The 21,750-nt window shown below is 32.2% G+C and overlaps 1 protein-coding gene across 4 annotated transcripts; it reads left to right on the plus strand.

Moving 5' to 3' along the window:
• Nucleotides 1-1,967: 1,967 nt before the first annotated feature.
• LOC124535071 (RUN and FYVE domain-containing protein 2) lies at nucleotides 1,968-20,004 on the plus strand. Of its 4 annotated transcripts, none has more exons than XM_047111119.1 (14): nucleotides 1,968-2,226; nucleotides 5,132-5,310; nucleotides 5,383-5,492; nucleotides 6,473-6,680; nucleotides 7,678-7,853; nucleotides 8,395-8,531; nucleotides 8,995-9,053; nucleotides 10,126-10,251; nucleotides 11,268-11,408; nucleotides 12,803-12,900; nucleotides 14,390-14,531; nucleotides 17,622-17,696; nucleotides 18,432-18,659; nucleotides 19,015-20,004. In XM_047111119.1, the coding sequence occupies exons 1-14, from the start codon at nucleotides 2,058-2,060 to the stop codon at nucleotides 19,138-19,140; spliced, it is 1,974 nt and encodes a 657-aa protein (XP_046967075.1). In that variant the 5' UTR covers nucleotides 1,968-2,057; the 3' UTR covers nucleotides 19,141-20,004. The 4 variants fall into 4 exon arrangements, 3 of the variants coding, with proteins under 3 accessions (XP_046967075.1, XP_046967076.1, XP_046967074.1); XM_047111118.1 differs by lacking the exon at nucleotides 1,968-2,226 and adding an exon at nucleotides 4,427-4,907; XR_006966782.1 differs by lacking the exons at nucleotides 1,968-2,226; nucleotides 17,622-17,696; nucleotides 18,432-18,659; nucleotides 19,015-20,004 and adding an exon at nucleotides 4,425-4,907 and having other exon boundaries at nucleotides 12,184-12,900.
• Nucleotides 20,005-21,750: the final 1,746 nt, after the last annotated feature.

A 21,750-nucleotide genomic window follows, 5' to 3' on the forward strand; every position in this document is an offset into this window, starting at 1 on the left:
TTTAATTAAAAATAAAAGTTAGTGACCCTCCTACTGAATGATACAACTTCAAGAAAAGCCCTAGAGGTTTTCTTTATTAGTTGCATATTTAATATACTGAAAGCAGTAATATAAAAATATTGATAAAATAAATATAATAAAGGTGCGTCTATACTAAAGTAAAGATGTAAGCTTTCGTCTTGTTGACAAAAGATTATTATGAGATCTTATGTTTTAAATAAAAAATTGAAAAATGTCAAGACGTTATTTGCACAATTAGCTGCCACAGATTGTCAGCTGTGTTAGTTATAAACAAAAGGCCGTTTGAATGGGCGCGTATAACAAGCATTGTGTTTCTTAAAATTAAAAAAAAACATGTGTGACAGCGTCAAGAAATGTGACAATGTGGGAGTAGGGCTGCCATAGTATGGGTTTTTAATAAATAATTTAATTTTTTAATAACCCATTGGAGCGTCGTGGTAGAGTAAGCTCTACAATTAATCTCTACAAATAGGAGAGGACGGAAGTTTGAAAAAACAGATTTTTGATTTTATACTTTTTAATAATGTTATCTGTCGATGTTGACTCCGAAAACGAAAACAAACCGAGAGAGTAATGGATTAAACAAAGAAAAATAAAATACTACTAAATAATTACCTTATATCTTGCTCTAGTTGCGCCTATTTAATTCATATGACAATTGAATTCTCTTATTATTTTGAGTTGATTTTTTTTTATTCGTAAGATTAAACTTCGACTACTGAGTTTCTTGCCAGTTCTCGCGGTAGAATTGTAGATTCTGACAAGAAACCGATAATAGCTGATAATAGTGCTTAATATAGTTTGTAGGTATAATGGCGATTCAAAAGTACCTACTTATAAAAGCCCCTTAAAGAAAGTATATTTTGATTTTGTTTATGAATACATATTATCGAATGCTTATAGCATCAACAAATTACTGCCCATACCAATTTTTCATGGATAAAAAAAGATTCTACACAATAAAACATTTAGGTCCGAAGTCGAATTTAGTTACTAATCGGAATGCTTTTTTCGACATATTCAATATCAAGCCTTAATGAATTATATAACTTAAGCTACCACATGAATTTAACGGTAAAACCATGTAAAAATCCATTTCGTTCTTTTTGTTGTGTTTCAACAAATAGAGACGCAGAATAGACGGATAGTAATATCATAGCAATATTAAAAGGAGATAAGTTCTTTTTGTTTTGCTTTTCTCCGGATTCGTGCACAAACTGCTAATCCGACTGACATGAAACTTTAGATATGGTACATGGTATATTTATATGCATTTTTTTGTAGTTACTTTTAACTTAAAATCCTAAAGTTATTGCAAATAAATTTGACGATCCAGGTATTCTTGAAGCGTACTCTGCCAAAAATACATATTTAATATAATAAAAACTTAGTGCTTATACGATAATTGTAGTTGTTCAAAATGTTGTTTAAAATGATAACTTCTTATTTAAAATATTCTGGATATAATCGTTCCCTTCGAGAGTTCTCAAGGTAGGTAATAAACTAATGACTTGACAAGCAGTCAAGTCATTAGTTTATTATTGATTAACACCTTTACTTTTAAATTATAAAAACAAAAGTTTTGTAATATCTGGTTCTTAGGTTCAAAAACATGTCAAATCACAATAAACTTAATTATATTATTTTCGTTGCTTAAGATCAAGAATCGACCTCTTGGAAAAGGAAATAAGAGAATTTAAATTCAGTAATTCTACAGAAAAATGAGACTAGCAGTCTTGCCACGATTTCACGGAATCATGATTTGTAAATAAATATTTTAAATTAGGTTTCTATATTATCGTTTACTTTCAGTACTTTTTTGAGTATTTTCAGTACTCAAATGAATTAAAACAAAAACATACATTATGTAATTATTGTTATACTGATATTTACAAATGCACAAAATGACTGACATTCTTCATGACACCGTTACAGTGACAGTTGCTGATAACGAGTGACACTTTGACACGTCAATTGTCAATAATTTGTTTGGAAAAAGAAATGTTTCGTTTAATAATTAATAGATAATATTAGTCATGGCCTCATCAAAAGATAAACACCCTGAAGTGTCCCCAGCTACTTCAACAACATCAATTAGATCTCAGATCCTTGAACGATCTCCATCGGTTTCGTCGAATAGAGAGGACAAATGGCCGGAACTATTGTTATCCAGACCAGACAAGTCGTATTTTTACAGTACAAAATGTAAGTAAAATTATGAATATATTTGTTATTTAAAAAACTATGTGTATCATCAAAATATATGAGAGGAAGAAAAAACAGTATCTTTGATATTACTTTTAAGTATATTCTTATCAACTATATATATATTTTTGTGTTGTTGTTTGTTTATGAATGTAGCAGTATTTCACAGGTCGTAACTTTTAAAATATTTGTATAAAACCTTTAAACATGTTAAGGTTTTGATCTTATTCCATCGCAATGCTGGAGCATTGCGATGGAATAAGATTTTCTGCCAATATGCACTGGAGTGCATATTGGCAGAAAATCATATTTCAATTTCATTACATAAAGAATTTCATGAACTTACACAAAAAAATACTTTGTTGAAACTGCACTGATCTGCTTCAGATATTCTATTTACCGTGAACCATTGGGGGTCTACTTTAATAAATGATTTCAATATTGCATGATTGGAAATTGCTCGATAAATATCCAACAATGTGCTGTAGAAAAGCCTTATGTTTATGTATTTTGTATCAGGTACTTTTTAAAAAAAACTTTTGTATTTTGACAAAACTGTATCATGCCCAAAAATAGTGAACTCATTTTATTATTTTGGTTAGGTTGAAAATCGTACATAAATGTTATTCTTTGATTAATTATATAATATAACATTGAAATTTTATGTTAGTGAATTCCAAAACTTATTTTTTTTCGAGAGTAATTTTTTTTTGAGTATATCTATAAAATATAATAATATGGTTGTAATAGAATATTTCTTATGAATACATAGTAAGGTACATGGTAAAGATGCTCAGATATTTGTATGTAGAAAACTTATTTCTTAATGTTGTAGTGCTTCTCTAGTGATTCTAACCTTGGAAGTGTATCTCTATTTTTGAGAAATAAGTCTTTTATATTTAATTATACACATTTTGATATATAGATTTGATTACTTATGTTACTTTTTATTTTGTGTTTGTATTTTTCTCATTCATAAAATGACACCTGGATCATGTATGGCTGGAAACACGGATGGTGACTAAAATTTAAATGAAATATCACAGACTGACTTAAAATAGAGTGTAGACACTCCTTTTTTGGCATAAATGCTGATTTAAAATATTTGGAAGTTTTTATGCGTCTCAATTAAAAAATAATTAATAGGAGGAAATTTAGGAAACTTCACATGGATTTTACTTGTACCAAAGTGGGACGAACAGCTAGTATATCAATTTCTACAAATATTTTTTTAAATATAAATTCTACTGAATGGCTTGAATTCCAATTCTACATGCAAAGATGAATGTTAACTTCCAAAAAATTTCTCAACACAAAAGAAATTTTAGAGAATAAAGTTCCAATCACAATCGGTCATCTAAATTATTTTATTATAAAAGTTTAAAACCATATTTGTAAGTGAAATCTTCTTGACTGTGAACTGAAAATCTATTTTTAACATTTTTAAATTTATTGTTAATACTGTATTAACAACACGCAGTCGGAGTATATATTAATAAAAAAAAAAAATTGAAACTTTCCTTCTCCATTCAGTTTATTTTATTTAACTTGTATCAAATAGGCATAATAATTTTATAATCTTGCAAATTCAAACGCTTTAAAATATTTAAATGTGAGTGATCTTTGTTTCATTCTTTGCATCTATTAAGGATTAACCTAGGATTAACTGTAACAGTATTTTTGCATTGGGTGTATCTTAATTACTCTGAAGTAGAAGACATGAGAAGTGTTTTCTACATAAAGTAAATACACAATGTAATCTAATGTTTTCAGAATGATCGATGTTGTTAGTTTTTTATATGTTTTGAAACGATACAAACAACATGGGATAATAATAATAATGTTTTAGATCACAATTAACTTTTATCATTGTGTGAAAAATAAATTTAATTTGCCTCTGTGACAATAATATTACATTTCGTTATAATATTGCGCAGATAAAATGTTATTCTTATAAATAAACAATGTTTCATGTTAAGCACATAATAGTAAATAAAAATGCACGCATAATAAAAAAACTCCATCTCTGAAATGCTCAGTGTATGAAATTGAAATTAATCAGCATTTGTATTTGGGTCTATGAAACCGAAAATTCTCTTATAAAAAGTTGTCTACGTTTCGAAACAGATGGCAGCACTGTTACGAAGTATTGATTTTCTCCGCAACACATGCTTCGTGTGAAATCAATATACTTTCTGAGCTCACTGGAAAAACCATTCGAGTGACATTATCCTTCGAGGTGCTTTCTTGTGATCAAAATAAATAACCTTCAGCAATCTCTAATCAGTTCTAAGATACAACAGTAGTATAATCATCAATATTTATTTAAAACTGGTTAAAATGTACATAAACGAGTGATCAAGATTCTCGCGTCTGTGTTAATTATTTCGCTTCATTCTTTTTTCTTTGCTGCATTATTATGCGTTCTTTAACCGCGGTCCATGGGGTGGATCCCTTGCCTGATTTAGGCATAACATCTCGAATACAAGGCGACGATAACCCCGATGCCGAGATGGCCGGGGCGCAGGACACAATATATCTTTGCAATTTTCGCGTTTCCGTCGATGGAGAGTGGCTTTGTTTAAAAGAGTTGCACGATATGGAAATGCAAGATTCTTTCACTCGACAATCTGATAACGGTGCCTTAACATCGCCGGACGATCCGATGCACTCTTTAATGGGTAATAATTGCGTTTCTTATAAAGACATATGAGTTTCAAGTTTATACCATATATTGTATGTATAATTTACAACGGTTAATGCGATATGTATACAAAGTGTAACTTTCGAATCTGCACCAATAATAATTATTTAACGTGTATTTTATTAAACGTAAATGATGATAAATAATATGTTTTCTTAATGAAATTTCTATTGTAATAATTAGTTTCGGTTTTTCTTGTAGCTCGAGACCCCGTAGTGATAGAGCGCAGCAATCTCGTGAACATCTCGAAACTAATCGTCAAAGAGTTGATTGAGCAATCTCTTCGCTTTGGCCGGATGCTCGACAGTGACCACTTGCCGTTACATCATTTCTTCATTGTTCTCGAACATGTTATGCGTCATGGACTTAAACCCAAGAAGGTAAGTTTATACCTCCAACATATGAAGTTCTAAATTTGAAAATATATTACATAACATAACAATTTTGTTCAGGGTCTTCTTGGTCCGAAAAAGGAATTATGGGATATACTTCAGATGGTTGAGAAGTATTCGCCGGAGGCTGCTGACATAACAGCCAGTATCAGGGATTTGCCGACTGTCAAGTAAGTTTATTGAGTGAAGGTCAAGGCTGATAGAGTTCATACGCGCAGAATTACTACTCGTGAGATTGTATTACATAATTAACCGGAAACTGTTAACATTGACATTTTTCATTGTAAATATACTATGAAAGACCATCTTTGTTGTTCTGTGTTAGTTGTTGTTGTTAGTTTATTAATACTAACTCCCATTATTTTGTCGTGACCGACATTCGCAGCTCACACCCACATGCTTTTTACAGCATCGAATTAATCTTTATAAAAATATATGAATACAAATCAGATAACGGATTATAAATATTAATCTTCGGTTTTAAAAAAACAAAATATTTTTTAAATTTGTGAAATGTTTTATTTAGAATTTTCTTCAATTTAATTTGAAACATAAGTCGGTAAATTGCACCGGCTTATAGTAAAACTATCAAAATGTAACCACAATTTCTATCTATACTTTTATACGAATATTAGAAATTTGAAACTGTCTATCTGTCTGTCCCTTTACTCTCAAGCCGCTGAACCGAATTTGATTAAACTCAAACTCAAATAACTTTATTCAATGTAGAAGCATTACAATTTCTTATTGATGGTCAATTGAAACACTACTACCGGTTCGAAAAAGAAAATACCCTGACCTGAAAAGAACCGGCGAAAGAAACTCAGCGGGTTTTTTTTTGTTTGTCTCATATATTATATAAATAAACAATTTAATATGAGATGAAATAGCCAGGACACGATTGTTTCATTCCCAAGGTGTGCTATCGATCATAAACTCATTAATTATATAATAACCTTTTGCACACAAGCGTTCCTTAATATATTATTTTTTAATCTGGCAACAGAGGCATTTTGAATGCTTTAAATTTGGCATGAAGCAAATTTGAACTCCAAGAAAGGAGGCTATATTTTTGGCCATGACAACCAAACTGCTAAAACGCGAGCCAAAGCGACAATTAGTTAGTAATTTTGATTTTGTTTACACTAAGGACTGCCATGGGACGCGCACGGGCTTGGCTTCGATTAGCACTGATGCAAAAGAGACTTGCAGACTACCTCAGAATTTTATTAGAGCATCGCGAAGAAACTCTGGAGGAATACTTCGAACCGCATGCATTAATGTTAAACGAGGAAGCTGTTATTATAACTGGATTGTTAGTCGGCCTCAATGTTGTTGACTGCAATTTGTGTGTGAAGGTAAGTTATGTTAGATTTTTAAAACGACTTAAGTACACTTAATGGTCTTATCCGGAAACACTCAACGTAACAGAACCATTAAACCCAGAACAGATGTTTGATTGACGCATTAGAAAATTGTAGTAATCTAAAATAAAGAAATGAAAAATCTTAATGATATCCAAATAAATAAATGAAGATTCAAATACCTTTATTAATTGTTTAAAAAAATATGAATGTACAATTTGAACTCAACATTTCATTGCACTAGGATAACTTGTTACTATTTTTATAAATCGAAAATACAAAACTACGTCAAAAGTGCGAAGGTGATTCACATAATCTATCAAAGGATTTAGATGATGAAAATATTGAATATGCTTTTCCAACTCAAACATCGTATATTTCTCCATTCATTAGTCATTTTTAATTTATTTTGAAAAGGAAAATATCGCAATGAGTTGCGATGTAACTTTTACCTCGTTGTCGAATCAATTTTTTATAATGGAAAGTCATAAGATTGAAAAATCTTGTGTTATACACTAGAACAAGATTTCATTATAGGACTCGTAAGAAAATCGCATACTGAAATCAGATAAAGCATCATAACGTATGGGCAAATCATTTACCACCTTATTCGATTCCAATAATTGTATGAGTATTGAAAGAGGTAAAATTCGATATGGCTCAGTGGTTAGAACGCGTGCATCATAACCGATGATTGCGGGTTCAAACCCAGGCAAGCGCCGCTGATTCATGTGCTTAATTTGTCTTTATAATTCATCTCGTGCTCAGCGGTGAAGGAAAACATCGTGAGGAAACCTGAATGTGACAAATTTCATAGAAGTTCTGCCACATGTGTATTCCACCAACCCGCATTGGAACAGCGTGGTGGAATATGTTCCAAACCTTCTCCTCAAAGGGAGGCCTTTAGCCCAGCAGTGGGAATTTACAGGCTGTTGTTGTTGTTGTATAACGATGTCAATTTTCCTTATATAGTTAAGTTGTATATTTTTAGGAGGAAGACTTGGATAGCCAGCAAGGCGTGATCGATTTCTCGTTGTATCTCCGTGGCAGTAATTCCTCAAACGATCTGTCGGGCAACGGCAACGGTAACAATGAACCGAAACAACGTCACATCAACACTATGTTAGACCAGAAGAACTACATCGAAGAGTTGAATAGACATCTCAAGTGAGTGCTCTTGTTTATTGTTATTAGGTTCACACGAGTTCAACAATGGCGACTTTGTTTTAATTTTCACATTTAATAATTCATTTACACAGATAATTAATACAACATACATAACCAAAAAAATTAAGTCGCCAAACTACTGATGCAATTTGTTCCGTTTGCCTTTGTAATATATTTTAAACAAATTCGCTTGTGATTGTTTCTTAACATATTTTTCTTCATATTAACATTGAGTGTTGTTTGTATTAAAGTTTTATTTTTTATTTAATCTGTGCTAACGTACGTCAAATTGAACAATTCTTTTTTTAAACAAATATATAAGTTTAAGCAAATTTATTAATACCACGTATTAAAATAAAATAACATATAGACGTAACATAAAATTTGGTACAAAAGATAAGCTCCTTCTACCCAATCAGGGTTGAATTTAAAAAATGAACAAAATTTTATTTGATTTAGTAAATGTTGATACTAAAGTTTCTTAAGCATATATATTTTTTAATGTAATATAATTTTAACTTGTCTTACCACCTCATGTTAGTGCCACCGTCGCGAACCTTCAAACGAAAGTGGAAAGTTTGACGACCACTAACGCCCTCATGAAGGAAGACTTGGCGATCGCCAAGAACACAATGATTCAGCTTGTCGAAGAAAACAATCAACTCAAACATGCTCTAGGTAATTCTAATGACCTATATATTTTTATAAATAGTTGATAAAATAATTAACAGTTAATATTGAATTACGATTAAATTGATTTCACATTGTTTTATTTATATAAAACTTGAGGATAAAAGATTATATATAGAGATATCGTCGATAAGCTTAAAACGCTCGTGTGAAAATTCATCGCAATACTAGAGCCGGCATTAGATAAGACACCTTGCAATGAGTCACTGTCTTTTGTATCGCTTAGTAGGCATTAGTATGCCGGTAGCATCGCACGTCGGTATATTGTCAAAATAATTTATATATTAACAAATACCGTTATGCGCTATCGAACGATGGGCAATTCAACGGCGAAGAGTCAGAGGAAATCGCACTTGACGAAAAACTGTGAGCTATTCCGAGATATGTCTATTTGTGTTCAAGTTTATTTATAACGAAATGTATACGTCTGTTTTTTTTTTATTGTGTTCAGGTCAGGACATTACCAAAGATAGCAGGATGAAAGTGATGGAGATGCAAGCCGAGGAAGAGGTGAGTTTCGTCTATCGTCTTCTTATACAGGGTGTTGCGTAAATGTTAATTGTATTTTTTTTTGTTTCGAGAAATTGATTCCATTTGTTTTATGTTTGGTTGGATTTTCTAATTGGTTGTTATTTTTTTATATAGATGGTGGTTTAAAAGTGTTGTACTTAATATGTAAATATATTAGTGTTTATTGACTCGTAACCGGTTTAACAACAGTTTAATTACAATCGTATAGTTAGGTTTCCTCTAATACGTTGCTATTGCGTTAATGTTAAGCATCATAGTGTCATTATTTCGTTATGACGTCATCAAATATATTGTTTACTATCTTAGATTACTGAGGTTGAAAAATACGTCGCAATCAAAATTGTATGCATTAACCTAAATTTGATTTAATAAAATTTATTAATTTACTTTAGTGTGTGTGTTTGTGTGTGTGTGTGTGTGTGTGTGTGCAAAATATAATGATGATTGATTGAGTAGTTACGTGAAAGTATAATAAATATATTAACTAACTATTATTACTTATTACTATTAAATATAATTAACATTTGTAATATTAGTTAAGTATTTTATCATTTATACATTAATTAATATATCAAATGTTTCTTTGTTCATAATCGGACGAAAAAGTATATTTCACATAAATAAGGAGTTATGATTATGAAATGTATCATGTTTTGATAATATATTAAAATATAATAACGACATAAATACGCGTCATATCAATGATGTTCTAGTAAACAGATATGTCATTAACGCGCAAAAAGTGAAGACTAGAAAACGTCCTAATTGGGACGTTTGCCTTTAGTCGTTTTTATCCTAATTATACCAGTAATACGTTATAATACATCATAATTACGTAGTAATACGTTTTGCGTAATTAAAACATCTAGTTATCCCATTTACTTATTGTTTTTATCAAGCTATCCTTTTTACTTGTAACGAAATGTAAAATAAACGGTCCCCGGCGCGGCACACTTTTTTCTGTTGTTTAGTATGGGTATAACATATCTGTTTATTAGAATATCATTGCGTCATATAGAAAAAAATATTTACATATATCATTGACTTCTAGGAGAAGAGAAGTGTCAAGAGTAACACTTCCGATAAGTTTAAGAATGAGAAGGATACGGAAATGGGTAAGATATTGGAAGAGGAAAGGAAGAAGAATGCAGAGTTACAAAAGGAACTTGATTTACAGGTATTTATATAGTGTTCTTATTGGCTGATGCTGTTTGTCACAAAACAGATAAAAAGATTAATGATATTACGAAACGAATTCGCTTGACCTTCTCTCTCAACTTTCTAATCAGTCACCTTCAATAGTTTACCTTAAATTAATAACTCTATTACACTTTAATGTTTTAAATTTCATATTCTCTGTACTAAATTAATATGCTACAAAATTTAAAAGATACATAATGTTAAGTGAAATGATAACGATACATGTACAACTGAAATAGAAGCCCTTTCTTTCTTATACAAGTAAACGTCTTATAATATAAATACATAAGTCAAAATATATACACGAACAATTCATTTGCAATTATATACAACGAGTCGAGATAGTTTAGAGGATGAAACAAGTACATCAGATGTTAAAGAGTTCAAATCATCACTTTCGAAGTCTCATACTGATGATTCGTGTTTATAATTAATTAGTAGTTGCCCGCTGATTTGCTCGCGTTTTAGGGCGTTGGATGACATATGTCAGGCAAAAAGGTAGCCTATGTCCTTTCTCGGAGTTCAAGTATGCTTCATACCAAAATTCATCAAATTCGGTTCAGCAATTTGATCGTGAAAGAACGACAGACATACAGCCAAGGTTGCTTTCACATTGATAATATTAATATAGATTACACCATATCGAGAGGCGTTTTGTATGAAAATTATAAGTTATTTTACTTGTTTTCCAATAAAAAGCCGAGATGGCCCAGTGGTTACAACTCGTGCATCTTAACCGTTTCGGGTTCAAACCCAGGCAAGCACCACTATACATATGTGCTTAATTTGTGTTTATAATTCATCTCGTGCATGTGTCTAATTTCATTGAAATTCTGACACATGTGCATTCCACCAACCTGCATTGGAACAGCGTGGTGGAATATGTTCCAAGCCCTCTCCTTAATGAGAGAGGCCTTTAGCCCAGCAGTGGGAAATTTACAGGCTGTTACTTTACTACTACTTTACTTACTTGTTTTTAATATATATTAACAGATATCGTTGAAAGCGGAAATGGAGGTCGCTATGAAGCTGCTCGAAAAAGATATACACGACAAGCAAGACACGATTATATCACTGAGGCGTCAGTTGGACGATATAAAACTGATCAACCTGGAAATGTACAAAAAGTTGCAGGTGAGGAATATATGTAGCATGCTTGTGTGTGATTTTGTACCCTTTGCAGTCGAACGCGTTACGTAACACGTAGAAACTTCGGCCTTGAACCGTTTGTAATATTTCATTGAGACTTTTTTCATGGTTCACTGTACATCGTATCGACCAAAATACTATTCATGCTAGTTAAGAGTTGATCTATGGCTATTTGGACAAGTCACAATAAGACTGACCTAGAACGTAAAAAAATAATAAACTGTAACCCGCTCATTATTTAATATGTCCTCCTTCTCATTTGCTTCGAAATTTGAAATATATATTCCATTTTTCTATTAAATATATTAATAAAATCGATACTTAATTCGATTTCCTAATGCATTGCCCACAATTGTAATCTTTAATTTTGGATTCAAGTATGCAATCGACGAAAACGTCGTCAATTTTTCATTCAATATGCACACCGTTTATTTTATTGAAAATGATCTTTGTATTAAAAGTCATTGGCCCACGAAGGTCTGCTAACGGCGTGGGTGCCAAATTATGATTACCCGCCCATGCATTATCGTTACCTCTTCGCCATGTATCATTTCGTTTGACCTTTTTGCATTATTTTATTTGCTCTAACACAGTGTTCTGTACCTTTGAGGCTTTTTCTCCCAGCGCATTCAATCTCAGCACATTCGTAGCGTAGTAGTAAATGTCGTCAGTGAGTTACGCTTGATCATTTAGCTAGTCATAATGTATCTGTTACTAACTTAATGCTGTATTCGTCAATGCCGCATTTGTCGTACGGAAGGAATGCGAGATGGAACTGACACAGAAAGGCGAAATGGTCTCCAGGCTCCAAGGGAAAGCTGAGCAAATTGGCAAAATACTCCACAACCTCGAAAAATATAACCACTTTCTAGGACCGGACCATGACTTAGTCAAAGCTTTAAAGTCACCATCTAATGATAATTTAGGAGAGAAATTAGAAATGCTTAAAGCACATAGTAGCCACCAAAAGGGTACAAAGTCGAAAGACGAAGGTCCGCCTAACAAAAAGCTGAACTTGCAGGAAATACCACCCTTTCGTAAAACTAACAGCACTGACAAGGGCGTAGCGCGTTTGGGGAATTGATTCCTTTAGACGATTGTAAATAACGTTAACAAAGTCCACGTGGTGGTGTTTCCTCTTAGCGAATAGATTCTCATGATAATAACTAACACTTACTCCTCTAATGTTTCCATATAAATAATAAATAATAATATCATTGAATTAATATCATGAATAGACCTATTAACCAGCACCCATCTAATTATCAGATGACATTTAGTAAAACATAATTACGCTTAGTAAAATGCGCATTTATGCTTACTAACGTTATTGTAAACTTTTTTCAAGACCCGAGTTGTAAATGCCGGCTTTGTTTTAGGAATGTGAAAGTTCCTTGAAACATAAAACAGAGCTAATTGCCAAATTGGAAGCAAAGACTGAGTCGATGGGCAGCACGATACATCAGCTCGATGAGAAGTAGGTTCTATATGTTTTCTTAAGCCTCAAGTCGCTCGACGAACAGTGCCTACTTTAATTATATGTTTAATGGGGTAATTGACTTATGTTAATTCACGTGAAAAGTTATCCCGTTGATAAAGTTTCGGCTGAACTATTAAAGTAATTGACCTCGTTGTTTTACCATTTCTAGACCAACGTTTAGAAGTTAGTTCGATTATTATAAATCAACAAATTTTTCGACGAATTTTTACCATTTAAAATTTCATTTTCGTATTTTCTGGAAATTGTCATTTTTTTATATGCGAAGACAAAAACAGTCAATTACCCCGTTCGTAATAAAGTGTATTGCTTGACATATCAATCTATCGGAAGCGCACTTAGGTGTGAGCGTTGCACCGCTTGCTGGGATTTGTAACGAAACCATCTTGATATTTATTCGATATTGGCAAACCCTCACAATGAAACAGCGATATTTTGATAAAATATATTTTTCGACATATAATAGACCACGAAACGAACAAGGCAAGGCGCTACTGTTGCTTTAGCTTGACTTTGCTGTGGTTTTTATTATTAAAATACTAGTTATAATATTTATTGGATTATGTTAAGTTTACGTCAGGTTTATTTAGCTTTTATTCAAATCGAATATTGTCATTTATGGATATATTTTTTTCCAAATATAATCGGTATGGAAAAATGGACATGTTATATTTTTGTCATAGCTTTAACGAATAGTACATTCGAATAATATTCTTATATCGATAGAAAGATTATTTCTTAAGATCTCTAGCAATTAAAAAACAATGTATTCTGGAATTTTTTTAGATGATACTACAAAGATTCTTAGATGTTTTATATTTTTCAATGATATTGAAATATTATAGCAATGCATGTGATAAAATCCATAGACTTGTATCATTTGAAAATACTATTATTTACTGATCTCAATTGATGTATTCTATATTTAAAATTATAGAAATAAATTATATCTTATTGATTATAATGCGCAATAAAGTTTTATCTGTAATAGCATTTAAAACCAAATGTATTAAACGTAAATATTTGTCGTTTTTTTTTTATAGTTTTGTAATTTTAAAGCTCTAGTTATGTAAAGCCTTCTTTGTAATAAATGATATTCAGTCGCATACCGTATTTTATTTATAAAACCACAGTTTTATTTGTTTGTTTTTAATTTTATGTTTATTGTGCAGGTTTGCCATTATCACTTTAAATTATGTTTGCATGATTTTGTACTAATATACCTTTTACTAACAAACAGCCACGATGCTTCTCATAATGATATTATAGAACACCTTTTTTATAATATATTTTTTTCTATAGATAATGAACAGACAAAAAATATACAACGAAAAAAATTGCTTTGTAAATTAAAATTTTTATTTCTTTATTTTATTTTAAAAAAAAAACTTAAACAATACAGAAAATCAAAAAAAAAAATAAACAATGAAATACAACATAAGGTTTTTAGGCTATAATAGGATAATAGATTACAGGAAGATAAATCGGCTCGAAAGAATTTAGAAGAAAGTTCAAGATGTCTGGGGCAGAAAACAGCTGCCGCTGAAACGCGGGCCGTGGCTGCGGAGAGCGATCTTAGGATAGAACGGGAATGGAGGGTATCTTTACAGGTAAATAGCTGAGAGTTCATAAATAATAAATATTTTTGAAAAACTAAACTTAATAACCTACAATCATAGTCCATTATTACATTAAAAAAAAGAACGACATTTGTCCAAACGTGTTGTTTAAGAGCGAAGTTCTTCTCGCCATATGTTATATATTAAAATATATTTATCGACATTTATAATAATATCAGATACTGTAAAATAAATAAACAAAGTTTGTCAATAATTAAATGCGTACAAAAAATATATAAGTACACATAATCCAGTGTGAATTGAAAAAAAGCAAAAGTCGCGTGGGATATAACGCTTTTAAACGCTGCTGTAAGCCGCGTAAAGGATTTTCAGGATCGAAAAAGTAAAGTAGTATTGGGCAGTAACCATTATTAATCTTACTTTCCATGTTCTTTTATTAGCTTTAAATTTTTATTTATGTATATTGAAAGTATAATAAAAAAATGGAGTCCCTGCAGCGTTGCCAAGTTGATTGGCGATACATCCAAGTGATGAGATGTCTCTACGAAGCTGCCACCATGTCCGTCCGAGTACAGAATCAGCAAACAAATCCCATACCATTGCATCGAGGAGTGAGACAAGGGGACGTTATTTCCCCCAAATTGTTCACTAATGCAATGGAGGATATGTTCAAGACGCTGAACTGGAAAGGACGTGGCATTAACATCAATGGCGAATACATCTCTCACTTGAGATTCGCAGACGACATCGTCATCGTGGCAGAAACGCTGCAGGACCTACAACAAATGCTGAACGAGCTGGCTGATTCTTCTATGCGTATCGGCCTACGGATGAACTTGGATAAAACCAAGGTCATGTTCAATGAACATGTTCTACCGGAACCGACTACGATACACGGTACCGTCCTCGAAGTTGTTCAAAAATATGTCTACCTCGGGCAGACTCTGCGATTAGGTGGAAACAACCTTGAGGACGAGGTGAATAGAAGAATTCAGCTGGGTTGGGCAGCGTTTGGGAAGTTACGTCGAATCTTAACATCGTCGATCCCACAGTGCCTTAAGACGAAAGTCTTCAATCAGTGCGTCCTACCCGTCATGACATACGGAGCCGAAACGTGGACACTCACGACAAGGCTGGTCCACCAGCTTAAAGTCGCTCAGCGTGCTATGGAAAGGGCTATGCTCGGCGTTTCTTTGAGGGATCGCATCAGAAATGAGGTGATCCGTCAAAGAACCAAAGTCATCGACATAGCCCACCGGATTAGTAAGCTGAAGTGGCAGTGGGCTGGTCATATTTGTCGTAGAACCGACAACCGTTGGGGAAAACGTGTTCTAGAGTGGAGACCGCGTCTCGGCAAACGTAGTGTAGGACGTCCTCAGGCACGGTGGAGTGACGATATACGCAAGGCGGCAGGCAGGAGCTGGATGCGAGTAGCCGGAGAAACACCACAGTGGCGTGCACTGGGAGAGGCCTATGTCCAGCAGTGGACAAAAATAGGCTGTTGATGATGATGATGAATAAAGAAATACATAACATTCATAAAAAAATTCTGACATAGATTACTTACGTTTTTCAAGAATTTTTCTTCGCTACGACAGTGAGCAGTTGGAAATTATACTATGGTCTAACAGCTTTTTATCCAATTTTCGCGCAATAAAACTGACGTCAACAACCTTATAGGTTGTTGGTATACCAAAACTTGTATTATTGCATCAAACTATATACGCTGTAGCTTGATTAGCAAAATTATAAGAACCGTATTTTGAACTGATTAACTCTAGGCCGACCGTCAATGAAATAAAGTCTGTACACTATAGCCTCGACACCATCTGTGCTAGGTTGCTATTGTATATACTATAGTATGTTAAGTTAACAATAAATAAGATGTTTAATGGTATAATATTTAGCATTATTTCACATGGATATGCTTGAAGGATTACATTTTATAGAAAATAACATTTACTTAGTAGGTATTTCTAAACGTACAGTGAACAAAAAAACCTGCAACAGACAATAGGATCTGAAAAACAATCTGGTCATCTTGATCGATTTGCTACGATGGTATTATAAAAGGCCATTTTACACATGTATAGCACAGATAAGATCTATTTTTGTACGGCGTTCCTGTTGCCTACTCTAGCATCAAAAGTCATCACAACTGTGGTCTAAATAAAGATGACTATTGTATTACATCGAAATTTCATGAAAAACGTGAAAAGACATTGTGATATCAAAGATAATTTTGGTCATAGCACACCATCTGTTTTGAAAAAACGACTAACAAAAGAAATATTGCCTTAAATATTTATTATGAGTCCAGCTTTGAGAAACCATGCTTGACGGAAAGTAACACAAAAAGGTTACTAAAATGCAATACAAAACTTTGTCAATAACTGCGAGACTTAGGATAAATCTTGTCAATTAAACAATAAAAGAAACTTTATTTCCTAAAATACTAAAATTTATTAAATTATTGCAAGCTAATATATAGGGAGACATTTTTAGAGTACCAATAATACGAGTTATATGCGTTTAATATTTATGCTTAAAAGATGCTTTAATATTAAATACAATTTGTTCGTCACTTGAACCATAAGGTCTTAATTTTCAGAAACACTTAAATATCATTGATTTATTAATACTCCTATTCCAATTTTCAAACCCAATTTCACCCTCTTGAATGGTAAAAATTTTCAAAACTAATATGGAACTATCATTAATTCTATAACTCATCAATTAACCTAAATAGATTTCAATATTTTTAACATAAAAATGACGTATTATATTAGACTAGACGTAGACTCTTGTTTAACATTCGTAGTAGAAAGTTTTGAAACCGCTTATAGTGCTTAAGTCAACGTTACATATAAATCCTGGAGAAAAATTTCACCGGCTATATGTTTTTTCTTTTTTAGGCGCCCTTTATGTCAGACACCAATACACCACATCGTTTCATTAATAAATGATATATTATGTACTTAATGTGAACTCCTGACATTGCCTATAATCGTAATCCGAGATAATTTAACATTGAACGACTTTCCCTATTAGAATATAAAATTAAATAGCAAGTGGATATTTGACCTTGAAATCGTGTCTGATCCATACTCTTTTGTACAGGAATCAATGATGCGGGATCGAGACAAAATATCAATTTTAACTCAAGAAGTGGAGTCTCTGAAAGCAATCGGACAGGTATTTCAAAACAATGCATATTGATAAATGTAAATTATTGTCATGTCAACATAATAAATATAAGAAATAAATAAATATGAGACAACATCACATACATTACTCTGATCCCAATGTAAGTAGCTAAAGCAATTGTGTTATGGAAAACCAGAAGTAACGACGATACCACAAACACCCAGACCCAAGACAACATAGAAAACGATAATCTACATCGACTCGACTGGGAATCGAACCCGGGACCTCGGAGTTATTGGGTTGGCAACTAAGTCATTGCCGATTTTGTTGATAGGTGGACTTTACACTTTCTTTTGTTTTGTGAAAGTGGCCAAGCACCTAACGTATGCTTTTTTTTATTGTTTAGACTTCTCACTTTAATTTAGTAAAAATATATATCGATTAGTGCCTTAGTTTTGTTTTTATCCCAATTAAAAAATGGAAGAACAGGACGTGCACTTCAGACATATTTTATTCGGACAAGAAGAGAGACAAAAAGAGAACGGACAATTTCTAATTTAATAAAGTTACATTTTTAAACAAAAATTTCAAATTTTCCTTCTTATTTGAAATCGGCAATCACTTAGTTGCCAACCCTATACATACCAATGAAAACCAGCGTACACACCACTCGACCAACGGAGGTCGACATGCTTGCGTTTAGTTTGTTAATAAAAGTATTTATTATTATAACGTATGTGTAGTCTAGAAATACTTCTAGCGTTGATTCTTAAAACGTTTCAGAAATATATGGCATTACAAGAAGAACAGCACCAACTAAAAATCCAATACAACGAAGCTCAAAAAACATTAGAAGAAGTTGGAGCGACTCTCAGCGAGAACAAATTGCAGCTCGCAGAGTTGTTGGAGAAAGAAGCCAGAACGTCAGATGATACTCCGAACTGGACGAGCGATAAAGATGCGGTGGCCTGTGCTGCTTGCGCTAAAGAATTTACTATTGCCAGACGAAAGGTAGATAAATACATACGTTATACGTTTATTTCCTCTATATTGTTTATGCTTTTTTTAATGACTGACTTTGTCATGGCGAATAATTTCAAAAGGTAATCTGTGGTTGTTGGTGTAGCACATATTAATATGCACAAATGTTTAGACTAATACAAGTCAACTGTCTAATTTTCTTACTATGAAATCGTATATCATAATTCTCTTATAATTAGTTTAATATTTATTTGCAAAAAATTTGCGTGCATTTATAAGCAGATAATAATATATGCACTCTTCTAATTCTAAAAGGTTACCGTAATAAACATGTGACAGCTTTGTTTTTTTTTTTAAAAAGAATTTATTTAGTTTTTTCTTGCAGCACCATTGCCGAAGATGTGGTCACATATTCTGCGGAGCGTGCAGTGAAAAAACAGTCGCATTAGCTGGCAACACCAAGCCTGTTCGTGTGTGTGACGCCTGCTTTACAGAAGTTAGACTAACGTAACACTGAATACAATATATTCAAGACTGAACCATGTTGACTATGTTTATTAAATAAATGAATTTCAATTTTTATCCCGTATCTTAAAATAATTGTTTTTGAACAAACTTACAAAAATATGTAAAGATTACATTAGTTGTTGCCTAAAATGTATAGTTCATGTTTTTAGGAAAAAGTTCAAAATGATCGTGTATTTGTAAATTATATGAGATATACAATCTTCAAACTAATTTGAAAGGATTAACAAAATATATTTGGCACACATGACTAATTAAAAGTCAAAAGAGTACATTATTATATATAATAAACCTAGGAGTATAATATTTCACAATGCGTAAACAGCGTGTGTAGGTAATATGAAATGATTACTTAGGCTCTATTATTTAAAAAATAAGTATAAATTGGGTAATTTAGAAAACAAAAAAATGAGCTATATTCAAAAATATTTAATTATAAAAATGGCTTCAATTATCGTTTTAAAACCGTAATAATGACATTGTTATCCCATTCTTGTTGTTAAAAAGAATAATAAGTAATTATCATCTTAAATTAATTCAGTGATTGTTTATATAAGCACCAATATAGTTGCTTTTATTTTAGTAGTGTTAAATAATGCATTAAGCTTTATTTCCTAACGAAATATTTTTAAATCACATTAAATGTTGCGCTAGGCGTAGTTATCATACCTTACAAAAAAATTACGGTTTCATATATGTATGGCGTAGAAATTTAAAAAAAGCGCTTAATAAGCTATGAAGTTGTTTAAATGGCGATTGTTGATATCGGAAAAAGGAGTTTAAACAAAATAAATCCTACTCTCTACTAATCTGTACCTAATGCCGATAGATTGGAGCATATCGTATCAAAGAATGATTACGCCAAAAAAATGAAAATGGTATGAAAAATAAGGCTCTACTTCACTTCAGAGTAACTTCTAATTTTATAATAATGCTCATTCATTATTATGTTCTACAGTCTCATCAGAATTCCTTTGCAAATTATTAACTTGTAATAATGGACTACCCAAGATTGTCGTGTCAGGAAAGTCATCCTCGATTATACCTTGTAATGAACATCGTATGAAAGTTTCGAATTTATCGGTATGTTACAGATTATTTCTCGGAGTACGAGCTCATACATATATTTTATATCCTTCACCGTTTTATCATTGGACCTCTAGGTGTTGCGAGTTTCTTTAATCTCACGTATAGTAGGACACAAATTAGATGTAGCATCGGAAAATGCAATGGAATGAAATTAAAACCGATTACTGCCGATTTATACAACCAATAGAAATAGCTCCCTATCGCGCCATTCGACACTATTCGTCGCTATAGATTAACGCGTTAGAGAAAGCAAGTGCATGTAAATCGACGCGTCAAATTGACAAATATATAGGTCATATGTTATTAGGTACAAGTTATTACGTTTGTGCAAAGATCATATTCGCATGAGAAATAAATGTTGATAATTTCGGATAGCGTACTCAATTCGGATGTGATCGGTTTTACGAATTTTGCCGATGCGACATCTAAGTTGTGTCGTACTATAAATGACAATTTAGAATTAATGTATTTAAATTCCGAATAACTAACGCGGCGTCTTAAAACTAGTGCGCACTGGTAACTTTTGTCACGGTGACTGTTTCGTCACTCTTGTCAAGTTCGTGAATATGTACAGATGCAGACAAATATTCATGGACTCGACAAGAGTGACTGAAACAGTCACCGTGACAAAAGTTACCAGAGCGCGCTAGTTCTTTGTAGACGATTAATATAACCTTTGGGTTTCCTAAGTAAAATCGTGAACATTCAGGGAAAGAGTAAATAAGTTATTTCTGACTAATCACGTTAACACTTTATGCTGTTAAAAGAAATGTAATGACATTTTATTTCTTGTCCCATTTGTTTCCTGTTATTTTTAGATATTCCACGTCGTAATAATTAAGCATTTAAGTGTATATTAATTAATCAATCTGTCTTAACTATTCTACATATTTATACTAACAATAATATTCCAAAAAACTTAAATCATTAAAGTTGTGTCAACAATTTTATTAATATAAATCAATCTAAAAAATTTTATCAAAAATAATATTCTTCACTCACACATCGACATTCTAATTATTCAATGAAAATAATATTCGTCTAGAAATGTTGTTTACAAAAATTTAAAAATAAATTAAAATCGGAAATGCATTGTACACCCTCAATATAGACGATAGCGTGTGTTATCAATACTCAGCTTTACAGCCTTGCGTAATGTATTGGAAAGCGAATCGGGAGATAGCAGGAAACTAAACACACCGGCACAACTTTAGTGCAAGTCTTCATGTAAATGTTCGTGAATCGATATGTATCTTTGCCCTTTTATCGTATAATAGTGCTGTATTTGCAGTTTCGTGATTACTAACGGATATCTCAGGGCGATCTTATAAAGAAGTTTGTATATTAAATTATATAAAGACTCCTTTCAAAATATGGCATCTATGAGTTCCAAATAAATAATGTCTGCTTGTCCAAATATGGTCTCCAACTTATTTCCAATTGCTAATAGAGAATGTAATTAATGTATTATTTAAATTATAATTAATTAAAAACTGTTTAGATTTCC

This window comes from Vanessa cardui, chromosome 14 (genome assembly GCF_905220365.1).
Source record: "Vanessa cardui chromosome 14, ilVanCard2.1, whole genome shotgun sequence".
Classification (NCBI taxonomy): domain Eukaryota; kingdom Metazoa; phylum Arthropoda; class Insecta; order Lepidoptera; family Nymphalidae; genus Vanessa; species Vanessa cardui.

Bases quoted from the DNA above. Each gene is read 5' to 3' on its own strand.
- LOC124535071 (XM_047111118.1), top strand. From the start codon at position 4,646: ATGCGTTCTTTAACCGCGGTCCATGGGGTGGATCCCTTGCCTGATTTA. The intron at 5,493-6,472 runs GTAAGTTTATTG...GTTTACACTAAG, and splicing joins AGGGATTTGCCGACTGTCAA to GACTGCCATGGGACGCGCAC. The intron at 10,252-11,267 runs GTATTTATATAG...ATATATTAACAG, and splicing joins AAAAGGAACTTGATTTACAG to ATATCGTTGAAAGCGGAAAT.